At 35.7% G+C, this 13,386-nt stretch overlaps 1 protein-coding gene across 1 annotated transcript in view; it reads left to right on the top strand.

Annotated features, from left to right (window-relative positions):
- The window catches only part of EYA1 (EYA transcriptional coactivator and phosphatase 1), a 164,709-nt gene that overhangs the window by 54,272 nt on the left and 97,051 nt on the right, over positions 1 to 13,386 (top strand). Inside the window, exons 7-8 of the mRNA XM_029923941.1 lie at positions 55 to 137; positions 546 to 732. Of these exons, the coding sequence (XP_029779801.1) occupies positions 55 to 137; positions 546 to 732 (270 nt within the window). The remainder of the gene's footprint in view (positions 1 to 54; positions 138 to 545; positions 733 to 13,386) is intronic.

The following is a 13,386-nucleotide window of genomic DNA, read 5'->3' as shown; positions in this document are numbered from 1 at the left end:
GCACATTATTCTGCATAATTCAGTCACTCATATTTCTCTTCATTTTGTTTTTAGGTAGCAGTTTTACAACATCATCAGGATTATATACAGGAAATAATTCACTCACAAATTCCTCTGGATTTAACAGTTCACAGCAGGTAATTTTAAAAGCCAGTTTAACTTCAGAAAAAAAAATTTAATGCAACAGATGATTTTCTTACATAAAGAAAGACCTGTTTCTATTATACTGTGAGGGCTTACCTAAGCCTTTTAATATTTCTTTTTCTTTTAAAAAATCTCTTTAGCAGTCTTACATGGTGAGTGTTTGGTTTTCGGGTTCATTTGATTTTACCTCGTAGTGCATCATGGAATAGGAGAAGTAGGAAGAGTGTATCTGACCTTACATACAAGCTGTTTGCAAGTCTGGACATTTGAGTCAGCGTGCACTGGTATGCTCCTTTGTGAATCCAGAGAAGACCCAGACACACAGCAGAGATAACACTTTAAAAAGCATGAAAGAAGGAGCCATATTGTGACAGATGATTCTCATGTGGTTTGTTTGGTAGGACTATCCGTCTTATCCCGGTTTTGGCCAGGGTCAGTACGCACAGTATTACAACAGCTCACCGTATCCGGCACATTATATGACAAGCAGCAGCAACAGCCCAACCACGCCGTCCACAAATGCCACTTACCAGCTTCAAGAGCCGCCATCTGGCATCACCAGCCAAGCAGTCACAGATCCTGCGGCAGGTAATTACGGGCCCTTTATGAGTCCTGCAGGCTGCATTTCTGGTGGTTTCAATGCATTTTTCTATAGTCCTATATTCATGTAGTGGTTTCACAGTTTGGGCAAGCTTTGGCACTGCCTGACTGAATCAAACATCATGATTGTGGCACTAACTTTATTTTTATTTTCTGAACACTTTTTAGTAGAAATGATGGAATGTCAAAAGCGTGTGAAATTGAGATTCATTTAGTTGTAAATATGGTCAGTTTTCAAGATATGTGTGTAACCTCCTAGCAATTATAAATACTTAGGTAATAGAAGTATTAACTATAAGTATAAATGTTTGCCCTCTCCTCCTCTCTCCTCTCCCCTCCCCTCCCCTCCGCTCTTCTCCTCTCCTCTCTCAAATAAGTAAAATACAATTTCTCTTTTCATGGATTATGAGGTGAGCCATTACCCTCAAACAGTCACAGACTTTTCTCCCTTTTGCATTTTATTCTTAGAGCCAAAGCCCACTCTTTGCTACACGCCTGGGTGAAATGGTCTCACACTGAAAAACCCTTCTATGCCATTGTGGTCACCGTGTGTTGATGCTGGTTGGTTATTCTACATGATAAAAACCATTATGGAAGAGGTGCCCATTTCAACCTTGACTATAGGTTTATCTTTAAACATTAGCAAATGTTCCCCCACAAAAACAACCAACCAAAAAAACCAAAAACAAAAACAAAATTTCAGGTTTTTAGTATTCCACCTTTTTTCTTAAGTGTAGGTGAACACTATTTTGTTCTCGATTAGGATGTTTCAGCATTCCTAAACTTGTACTCTTATTGGCTAGGGATACTATTTCTGTTGCACAGCTCAACTCCAAATATTTTTTATCTTTGATTATCATAGTCCATTTGCCTTCATTTTTTTTAAACTAGCTTGATCTATTTTTCACTCAGTTCATGTGTGTACAGTATTCATAGAACCTAATATACATATCTTTTCATTAGATTTAACATCTATAAAATCACTCTCAAAATAGACTGTTACAGAAGGTATTAGACTTATTGTGGAAGTTGCCGCAGAATTTTCCTCTCTCCTTCTGTTAATTTCATATAGGCATCATGAGGAAAGATCATGGCTTGTCCCAATTTTAGAGAGATCTCATGTTTTCATATGAACCATCTGGGTCATGCAAACTTCGTAAGGACTAAAAAGAGCTTTGAAATAGGATAGCTATGTGAACAAGTCGAGAAACGCTTTAGGATCGTTGGAAGAGTAGAATGAGAAGACAGAGTAACCTTAATTAATTCATAACATTTCAACTGTGAAGAGTACACTGTAAAACAAAGTAGTGAAGACTTACCCATGTTTTTTAAATTATGGGTGATTGGCACTTGCTAAAAAAAAATACCAATTTAATCATACAGAAAAGTTGGTCTCTGAACTGTGCTATTGTATTTTAAGTGAAATCTGGTGATAAAAGGGATGCCATGTGAAAGAGTGGGGATATCACATATGAAACAATGGAAAGTTAAGATTTTTTAGGCATCCATATGATTTTAAGATTAAATGATCTATTTTAGATGGTATTTGAATAAATGTTTAGTGTTTCAGGTGCTCATTTCAATATTCAGTATCTTTAATAGCTACAGAATAGGAATCAGTTGAACTGGGGAGAAAATAATATTTTTCCAATTTCTTCTCTTCACCACTTCCCACTAAAATAAATGTGTATAGATCAGCCTTCCGTGTATGGTTAGAAGTGGAAAGTTCAGTGAGTTTCCACATTAGAAAGAAAGGTGGATTACTTGAGGAATTTAAGGAAGATTTAGTCTGGTTTTGGAAGTTTTAGTTTGTTTGTTTACATTTGCAGCATGATTGTGGACTCAACCTAAGTGTTTTGGTGTTAATTTTCCTTTCTTATTGGTCATATATAAGATTATAGACTTGCCTGTGATGAAATGGAAGTTCTGAATGATGAAGTACATAAATTCATTGAAGAATTGCAAGGAATGATTTGTTACATACAACCTAATGTTTTTGTTTTGTGACAGAAATTTTAAAATAGTGAAAATAGTGTCTGTTTTGTTGAAATAATGTCAGGGTTTTTTCTTTTAATTTTAGTAGTCTTTTAGGTTTAAAATCAGTACTTTGTATATTGGATGCTAAGTTAGACTCTCTTTATTACCTGATCTAATACATGACCAGGTTTCTGCCTTGCAGTTTCCTGGAATTCTGAAGTACAGAACGGATATGCGGTGTATGCGGCTCTCCTCCCACACTGTGTAATATCCGTTCTTGTATGGTTCATGGAGTTGCGATGTCATAATAAACACATAAAGATAATCCTGCAGGATTTTTCAGACCAAACATGTAAGGACTTATTATTTGGTATGATGCATTTTTTAAATTTTTTGTTTATTTATTTGAGAGAGAGAAGGTGAGAGAGTGAGCTGGGGAGGAGCAGAAAGAGAGGGAGGGAGGCTCCGAGCTGTCAGTGCAGAGTTTGACGCAGGGCTTGAACTCACAAACCATGAAATCATGACCTGAGCCAAAACTAGGAATTGGATGCTTACCCCACTGAGCCACTAAGGCATCCTGGTATTACGTATTTTTTAAGTTATAAAGAATATCTGTCTTTTAAGTTCATGGTATTATGCAGCATTACCTATATTCATGTCACGCCTTCTGAATCTTAAGTTCAAAAATTATTTTAATGTGTTTATAATTAAATATTGAAAGATATATTATCCTTTGGATAGGTCTATATATACATTTAAAAAACATAACTTGAACATGAAAGTTTTATCTCAAAATTATAATTCATTTGAAAAACTAAAAGCAGTGCCTTGTTTTCATTTTTCTTTCAATTGAGATGTAATTGTTATTTAACATTATATTAGTTTCAGGTACACAAAATGATTAGCTGTTTCTATGAATTGTGAAATGATCACCACAGTGAAGTCTAGTTAACATCCACCAGCACACATAGTTGCAGTTTTGTTCTCTTGTAATGAGATCTTTTAATATTTGCTCTTAGCAATTTTTAAATCCTTTGCATTTACTTTTAAAAATGAGTTTGTTAGTAATGTTTAGATTGTCTTAATAAAATAAAAGTTACATCATCTGGGAAAATAGAAGTATTCATCTACCTTGGGAAATACAGTGAAGTTTATCTGGTCATTTAGAAACATTGTAATTATTGGTCTCAGGGAAAATCATACCTACCCTTCAACTAGCAATGCTAGCCTCCCCCTTCCCAATTGAAAGCCATCCTGATTGCTTCTAATTTGGGCAATTATAGATAAAGGCACTATAAATATTTGTGCTGGGGTTTTTTGTATAGACGTAAGTTTTCAATTCACTTGGGTAAATCCCTAGCAGTGTGAACACTGAATTGTAAGAGTATGTTTAGTTTTGTAAGGAACTGCCAAATTGTCTTCCAACGTGCTATATCATTTTGTGATCCAGTAAGCAGTGAATGAGTGTCCTGTTTCTCCACATCCTCACCAGCATTTGGTGGCATTGGTATTTCAGATTTTGGTTATTCTAATAGGTGAAGCAGTGTCTAGTTGTTTTAATTTGCATTTTCCTAATGAAATGTTGAGTATGTCTTCATATCCTTATTTGCTCTGGATATCTTCTTTGGTAAGGTGCCTGTTCACATCTTTTGCCCACGTTTTATCAGATTGTTTTCTTACTATTGAGTTTTAAGAGTTCTTATATATTTTGGATAGAAGTCCTTTATCAGATAAGTTTTGCAAATACTTTCTCCTAGTCTACGGCTTGTCTTTTTCGTCTCTTAACAGTATCTTTCAAAGATACTCTGAAAGATGTCTTTTAATTTGAATGAGGTCTATCTTAGCAATTTTTCTCTTTCATGAAACATGCTTTCAGTTTTGTATCTAAAAACTCATTGCCAAGCCTAAGGTCACCTAGGCTTTCTCCCATGTAATGATCTAGAAGTTTCACAGTTTTGCTGTTTACATTTAGCTCTCTGATCCATTTGGAGCTAATTTTTGTGATAAGTGTAAGTCAGTGTCTAGATTCCTTTTGTTTTGTTTTGTTTTGGGTTTTTTTTTTTTGCTTTGTTTTTGTTTGTTGATTGGTTGGTTTTGTTTTTATGCATGGGGATCCCCTGTTGTTGCACCATGTGTTGAAAAATCTATCTTTTGCTACATTGAATTATTTTTACTGCTTTGTCAATTGTCAGTTGACTGTATTTGTGTGGGTTGATTTCTGGACTCTCTTATTCTCTTTCATTGATCTGTTTGGCTATTCTTTCCCCAAGGCCACATTGTCTTGATTATTATAACTTGGTATAGTAAGTCTTTAAGTTGGGAAGTGTCTCTCCTCTGTGTTCTTCCATACCATGCTGGCTATTCTGGGTCTTTGGCCTTTCCACATAAACTTTACAGTCAGCTTATCAGTATCCACCAAGTAACTCCATCAGATTTTGTTTAGAATTGCATTGAATCTACAGATCAAGGGGGGGGAAAGACCTGAAAATATTGAATCTTGACAATATTGAATCTTCCTGTCCATGTACATAAAATATCTCTCTATTAATTTGCTTTTTTAATTTTTTCATCAGGGTTGCATAGTTTTCTTCATATAGATCTTATACATATTTTTTATATTTATATATTTTTGGTACTAATTAAATCATGTTATCCTTTTAATTCAAATTCCAATTGCTAATTGCTGGCATCTAAGAGAGATTCATGTTTGCATATTATCCTTGGATGCTAAACTTCTCTATAATCATGTATTAGTTCTAGGAGCTGTTTTGTTGATTCTTTGGTATTTTTTAATACAGTTATGTCATTTGAGAACAAAGGCAAATTTATGTCTGTTTTCCTCCTCTGAGTATCATTTGCTTCCTTTTCTTATCTTATTACACTAGCCAAGACTTTCAGCACAGTGTTGACCAGGAGTGATGATCTCTGCCCCCCAACATCAGAGAGAAAAACTTCTGGTTTCTCACCATTAAGTGTGATATTAGCTGCATGTTCTTTGTAGATATTTTTGATCAACATGAGGAATTGTCCCCCTGTCTTTAGTTTGCTGTGAGTTTGTATCATAAATGGGTGTTGGATCATGTCCAGTGCTTTTTCTGCATCTGTTGATATGATCATGTGATTTGTCTTCCTTAGTCCATTGATGTGATGAATTACATTAGTTGATTTTCAAATGTTGCATCAGATTTTCCTACCTTGAGTAAATCCCACTTGGTCATCATGTATAAATCTTCTTATACATTGTTGGATTTAGTTTTGCTAATCTTTGAGGATCTTTGCATCTATGTTCATGAGATATATTCGTCTGTGGTTTTCATTTCTTAGAATGTCTTTGTCTGGTTTTAGTGTTAGGATAATAGTGACCTCATAGACTAGGAAATGTTTTCTTTGCTACTGTTTTCTGGAACCGATTGTAAAGAATCAGCACTATCTTGTAGAATTCACCAGTGAATTGATCTAGGCCTCGTGCTTTCTGTGTTGGAAGGTTAATTATGGATTCAATTTATTTACTAGATATAAACCTATTCAGATTATCAATTTCTTCTTGTGTGAGTTTTCATAAATTGTTTTTCAAGGAATGATTCATATCATCTAGGTTATATAATTGATGGGCATAGAGTTATTCATAAATTACTTTATTATTCATTTAATGCCCATGAGATTGTTAGTGATGGCCTTTTTCATTTCTAATATTAATGATTTGTGTGTCTCTCTTTTTTTTTTTTATTGGCTTCGGTTAACCTAGAGATCAATTTTAGTGATCAAAGGGCCAACTTTCTGTTTCATTGATTTTTCTTTATTGTTTTCCTGTTTTCAATTTCATTGACCTCTTTGAATTTTTAGTATTTCTTCTGCTTCCTTTTGATTTAACTTGGTCTCATTTTTCTACTTTCCTAAGGGTTGAAACTTGATTTTAAATGTTTCTTCTCTTCTAATATATTCAGTAAATGTTGTAAAGTTTCCTGTAAGTATTACTTTGTTGCATCCCACAAAATTTAATTGTTTTTATTTTTTTTAGTTCAAAATATTTTTATTTTCATTATTAAAACCCTTACTTTTATTTATTTTTTAAGTTTTTTAAAAAAAAGTGTTTGTTTATTTTGAGAGAGAGAGAGAGAGAGAGAGAGAGAGAGTGTGTGTGCATGTGAGTAGGGGAGGAACAGAGAGAGAGAATCCCAAGCAGGATTCATGCCCAGTGCAGAGCCCCATGCAGGGCTCAGTCTCATGACATGAAATCATGACCTGAGCCAAAATCAGGAGTCAGACGTTCAGCCAACTGAGCCACCCAGGCACCCCAAAACCTCCCATTTATGCAGGTATATATTTATAAACATTTGAGAAAAATATTAGAGATTTGATGATGTGCAGTATGTGTTATCTGTTCACAATTGTCCGGTTATTCATATCGTCCCAATTCAATGGCTTTCTGTTGCTAGAGAATGTGTGTGGTTCTTGAAGAGTACTTTGTGGTGAATTCAGATTCCATGATCTATAAGAGAAAATTTTGATTAGAGTCAACTCTTTTTTTTCTTATTGAAATCTTAGACTGTAAGGCAATATCACAGTTAAATCCATGTTTACTTTAAATTTTAAATGATGGACTTCATTTTAAATTTCTCTTTAAAAACAATTCTTTACAAAATCAGTGGTTTTCTTTTAGGCTCAACAACATACCGAGATAAGGGGAAAAAAGGAAAGGGCATCTTAGGATGTTTTCCTTCTGTGATAATATCCAAACTTACATATTATCATCTCTTAGTCGTTGACATCAAAAGAGTATGTTATTTTCTCATATTAAACATGAAATTTTTAAGGCATATTTTTACCAGTATAACCAAATACATTTCTTCAAATAAGTGAAAGAAATGATTTAACTACCACTTGAGAGGAATTGTCATGAAGGAATTGTTTAAATTGACTTTCTTAGAAGAGTACTTAAGCCATTTGTTTAAAAATATTTTTCTCTATCCTATGACTCCTATATGTATAAGCAAAATATGAACTCATTTGTAATTTGTTGACAGTGCTGTACTTAAATGTGTCTTGATCACATATTTTTGTCCAAAATCTCTTAGAACAGCTCATACTAATTATGACAGCTATCATAATAATAACACATCATAAAATGTAACTGTTTTTAGAGCTTTACATGTAATCTTATAACCTACCTGTGAGGTGGTGTAGTTACTATTTGGCCCCTTTTACAGATGAGGAAAATGAGGCACTTAGTTCTTAAATACACGATAAATATGAAGTATTATTAAGTTAATCAAGACTTTTGAGGCCAAATTCTTGTGAAAGGACTAATCACCCATAACATTGTATTTTTGAAGTAATGCAAACCAATCAGAGAGAGTGAAACGAGTAAATGGTAAATAAAACCTTTTAGATTAATGTGAAATAAAACTAGTTATTTAGTCATTAGGAATGAGTTTTAGTATGGATTCTATAGAAAGGTCAGTTTTTCAAAGGATTTCTTCGTTTGAATTCTTACCAAAAAGGTAGACGTTGCCATTTACCTTTTCATGCTCTGACTTATGCAGACGATTTCCTGGTTAAGGTGATGTACGGGAATCTGGCCAATATTAAATTTCAAGTGACAGAGGAAAATCAGTATAAGAGGGAATTCAATCTGCATGGGAAACCATTTGTTCCCTCTGCCTCTTTGATCCTTGCCAAGGCGCACGAAAGTAGAGCAAAGAGCCTGGAAACTGGGACCATTCTTGTGCAAAGCAGCAGAGGAACTCAGCTCTCCTAGGAATTCAGTGTGACAGGATGGAAAACCAAACTGCCAGCCCGTCTTCCGTATAAATGCAGGAAATTTGGGCCACGTCTATACTACCTAACGTGCCTCCATCTGCTCCCTGTGGAAATGATCCTGACGTTGGCAACAGCATGCATCTTGATGGCTATGTTTTTCCGAGCGAGCGATTTTGAAAATCTTTAGGCCGCTCTAGCTCATTTTCATTGGTGCCCTGTGGACTTTGGAGAAGTTTGCAATTTGTTCAGCTCAAAAATAAACTATGTTAGTGAACCACTTTTAACTAACATTCTGGAAACATTTGTCGACAAAACAAATATTTGTGTCGAAAATAGCCAGGCCATTAAGATGTGAGAAAACAAAACAGATGTTTGTTTGGGGTTGTTGGGTTTGTTTGTCTTGATGGCATTGGTTTTCTTTCTTTTTTTCCCCCCCACTCCAGAGGACATACAGTGTTAACCTTAATGAGATTATCAAGTTCTTGAAAGTAAAGTTCGCTTTTTGTTTTATAGTGTCAGGAATGTCTTAAAAATGAGTTGCCTTATTTTTGAATTTTGGATTGTTTCCAAGGAGTAAAAAGTTTAGTGTTTTAGAATTTTCCTGTTTTGTGCCACATTACTAGTTGACTAATTTTTTCAGTTCGTTGCCTGGAAGTCAGGATGCAGGGAAGAGTCCATTTTAATATACGTGGATTCAAATATGTAATTCTTTCTTAAGTTTATACTTAACATATGATTTTATATAAATACTCATAATAAGAAAGCATATATTACTGAGCTATTTAAATTGGTTTACTGTCCCTCCCAAACATTTGTTATATTATCCTTTTCTGCAGCTAATTGATTCATTGTTTCTGTAAAGCATTAAGGGTCCTATGGAGCCGACACAAATCAATGTGATAAGTTTCCTTAAGTTGGAGGACGTAGTATTTACTGATACAATTTTTTAATTGGAGATGGTTGAGAAAAGAGCTTACAGAGTTATCTGTGTTTACCATCCCTCTCCCTCACTTAATTTGGATTGAAAGGTTTGATAGAAACGTTTTGGATTTTTATTTATTTTCGGGGGGGGTGTAATTTTATTTTATTTATTTATGTATTTTTATTGACATACAATACACGGTGTTACCTGAGTTTCAGGTGTACAGCGTAGTAAACGGACACGTTTATACGTTACGCTGAGCTCACCCCAAGCGCACCCACCGTCTGTCACCGTGCACCGCTATCCAATACCACTGACCGCGCTCCCAGTGCTGTGCCTTTCCTCCCCATGATTTATTTGGATTAATTTTAAATAAAGGTAGGATTGATGGATTAATGGCTGACAATTTTAGTCCTAGTTCAATAGCCAAAAAAGCTTGATGAATTTTTTTTAAATTTACTGAATAAGAACATATGAGCTTGGCAAAAAAGTATAAAAGTATAGAAGGGCTTACAGAGAAGAATAAAATCCCCTTATTCTTTACTCAGATTCGCTCAGCTGAGTTTCTTGTGTATCTTTCCAAGGTTACATGCTGTTTATATAAACATATACAAAGCACTTGCCCCTGGCCATTTTTTTCCCCCACCTTCAAGTATGTATACTTTCTATTATTTCTTTTTCTTAATGATAATAGAATACCATACATACTGTTGTATGCCCTACTTTCCCCCCTAAATACATGTACAGAGAAAAATTTAATAGGTATTTTTGATGTGGGTTTTATAGCCAAGTATAATAATAGCTGATTTTTCTGAGCACTCACTCTGTGCCAGGCACAATTCTAAGTACTATTCACGCATGAGCTTCGTTCATTCCCCTTGGCTTCGTGAGATCTGCAGTGTTGTCGTTATCCCCGTTTTACAGATAGAGAAGTTAAGGAGAGGTCAGTGACAACATGAGGATTTAACTCCAGAAGCTTCACGACAAACATGAATTCTTAATTAGGCAAGCATGCTGCTTCTAGGAAGTGCTGTGTTTGAAGTTGTAAACAAGCAAAATAATGTAAACAAAGAAAGGCAGTAGTGAGCCGGTGTTCAGTTTCTTATGTTATCCAAAGAACTCAGCAAAGGCATATATATTGGCAGTTATTCAGCTAAATATATGTTAAATATTTGAATGAGCTCTATTTGCTCATAAAATACTGTAGGTCTGAAATTATACGGAAGTAGTGTGTAGTGTATTTAAGGTTAGCTCATAATTATCTTGTAATTCAGTATTCCCTGATTTAGAGATCAATCCAAGGCCAGTATCTTGGATAATCCAACAACCATTTGGCCTCTCTTCCACTTTCCTGCATTTGCTCTATCCCACTCCCTCCTTATCCTGTTTAATAATTACCTGGCATGGAATTGCTTAGGGAACAATTTTTTACAGCCTCTCTACCATCCCCTACCCTTCTCTAAGGACCTGATTTTCTACATTGCCAACTTCTTTTTTCCTTTCTTTTTTATTTATTTCTCCACTTGCATCTCATGGTTGATGAGTACTAGGCGTAGGGATGATAATATTCTTGAATCAAGGGAAAAGAAGCCATCCATTTTAAAGTGTAAGTAGGCATCTTAATCTAGTACAACCACCTTCTAAAACTTTGAAAATATACTTTCAAGTACCTCTTCATAAAATGAAAAGTGCATTTTCTTTAGTACCATTGGTTATGACAGATTTTACTTTTACTGTTGTTCACTTTTATGTAACTGCTATTTGAGTACAATTTTCTAATATTTTACATTGTATATGTGCAGTGTTCACCAGAACTTTTGATTGACTTGATAATCATGGATTGGTTTAGAAATTATGCCTGCCGTTGTACCTATGGAAAATAGATTCTGAGTTTCAAGCAACTGATTTAAAAATATGTAGGATATAGCTGATTTGCAAATTGACGACTCTCTCATATCCATTTGTGCAATTTGAGCATCAAGCCTTTGGGCAATAGGAATTTTAAAGTTAGAAGGGACCTTCCAGGTTCTTTTCCTGAAGACCTTCACTTTACTGATGATGAAGAAGGAATCCCGAAATAACTACATCTTTCCAAAGCAGCATGGCCAGCATCTCTTGATGGCGGCCATGGGGGAAAGTGTGCTGTAATATGGCCTTGCCCACATGCTCCAGGCCACACTGTCTGCTAAAGATGGGGACAGAGATCCTTTAATGAGTTCCAGAGCAGAAGTTGTTAGGGGGACAAATTACTAGCTTTAAAGTGAGCAGGGTTCCTGTACCTTGGGTCTTTTCTGATCCTTTGGTACAGTAACATTCGGTGAGAATTGAATCCAGTGTATAGCGCTCACAGCCATACTTGGCTAGGAACTGCTCAGCACCCACCCCGGCAGGGGATGTCCATGAGCTTGGGCACCGAACTACCTTAGAATGTAATTAAGAAAAAAAAGTGGTCACTAAGGATTCGGAGTCGGGCTAACCTGGGTTTGAATCCTGGTTCTGTTACTGACTCTGGGCAGGGTAGTCACTTAACACTTCAGTGCATCCACTGTCTATGAAATGAGGATAATACCACTTATGTCAGTGGGATGAGTATGAAGATGACATTATGTAAGCGGGCAGCAAAGTGACACCTCCTAGACTCCCAAGTGTTTACTTTGCCCATGCATGCATTTACCAGATAGTTATAAATGCTGGTTGTGTGCCAGGTGCTGTGTTTGACCCAGGGGAAATAGAGGAGACAAGAAGGGCAAGATCCCTGGCAGTAGGAAACCAGTGTGTTTTCTTCCCTCTTGAAGATTGTGACTGTGGTGCACTGTGTAATGTGGTTCTTTCAGACACTGAAGCCCCCAAAGTGTGGCTCACCAGTTTCTTTCACGTGGTATGGATGACTGGGAGAGGTTTAAACCAGAGGTTGAAATGTGTGAGGATGGATGATAGACGTTTATATGAGATTGTCTATGAGGAGATAATGCTATACTCCAGGGATGATAAAGCTCTCTTAATGTAATTACTAGAACTTGACTGAGGAATTAATATACCTGGGAGACCTCAATCAGTGATTGTGTGAAAAAGAAGTAACAGTATGGAATAGAGAAGTCAAAGCAATGCTCTAGGATTAATTCAATTAGCATTTATTAATCTCTGACTGAATTACCCTATAGCACTAGTCAACAAGTCTGCTCACGTTGAGCTTATTTTATACAAGTTTTTATGGGAGAGTTCTGATAAAATTATCAAGATTCATTTATATTAAGCCTTCTCCTCTTTGGTAAGGATATATCCACCAAGAATATAATATAATGGAGTTTATTCAAGATCTTGCTGAGGTTTTTGGTTTTTATTTAAGTCTTTGGCCAGGACAAAGGCAATTCCCACTTTAAAAAATCTCCCAGTACAAAATTATTATAGTCACATTCTATAGCAGGTAGCTTTATTTTTTTATTATCGAATAGTTTATTGTCAAAGTGGTTTCCATATAACACCCAGTACTCTTCCCCCACAAGTGCCCCTTTCCATAACCATCACCCCCCTTCCCTCCCCACTTCAGCCCTTGGTTCCTTTTCAAGAGTCTCTCATGATTTGCGTCCCTCTTTCTCCACAGCTCTCTTTCCCCCTTCTCCTCCCTATGCTCCTCTGTTAGGTTTCTCCTGTTAGACCTATGAATGAAAACTTATGATATCTGTTCATCTCTGCCTGACTTATTTCACTTAGGATAACACCATCGAGGTCCATTCACTTTGCTACAAATGACCATATTTCATTCTTCCTCATTGCCATATAGTACTCCCTTGTGGTATATATATATATATATATATATATATATATACATACACACACACACACACACACACACACACACACATACATACATATATATATATACACCACATCTTTTTGATCCATTCATCAATGATGGACATTTAGGCTCTTTCCATGATTTGGCTATTGTAGAAAGTACCGCTATGAACATTGGGGGACATGTG

This window comes from Suricata suricatta, chromosome 15 (genome assembly GCF_006229205.1).
Source record: "Suricata suricatta isolate VVHF042 chromosome 15, meerkat_22Aug2017_6uvM2_HiC, whole genome shotgun sequence".
In the NCBI taxonomy this organism is placed as follows: domain Eukaryota; kingdom Metazoa; phylum Chordata; class Mammalia; order Carnivora; family Herpestidae; genus Suricata; species Suricata suricatta.
This window is presented reverse-complemented; position numbering and strand designations above follow the sequence as displayed.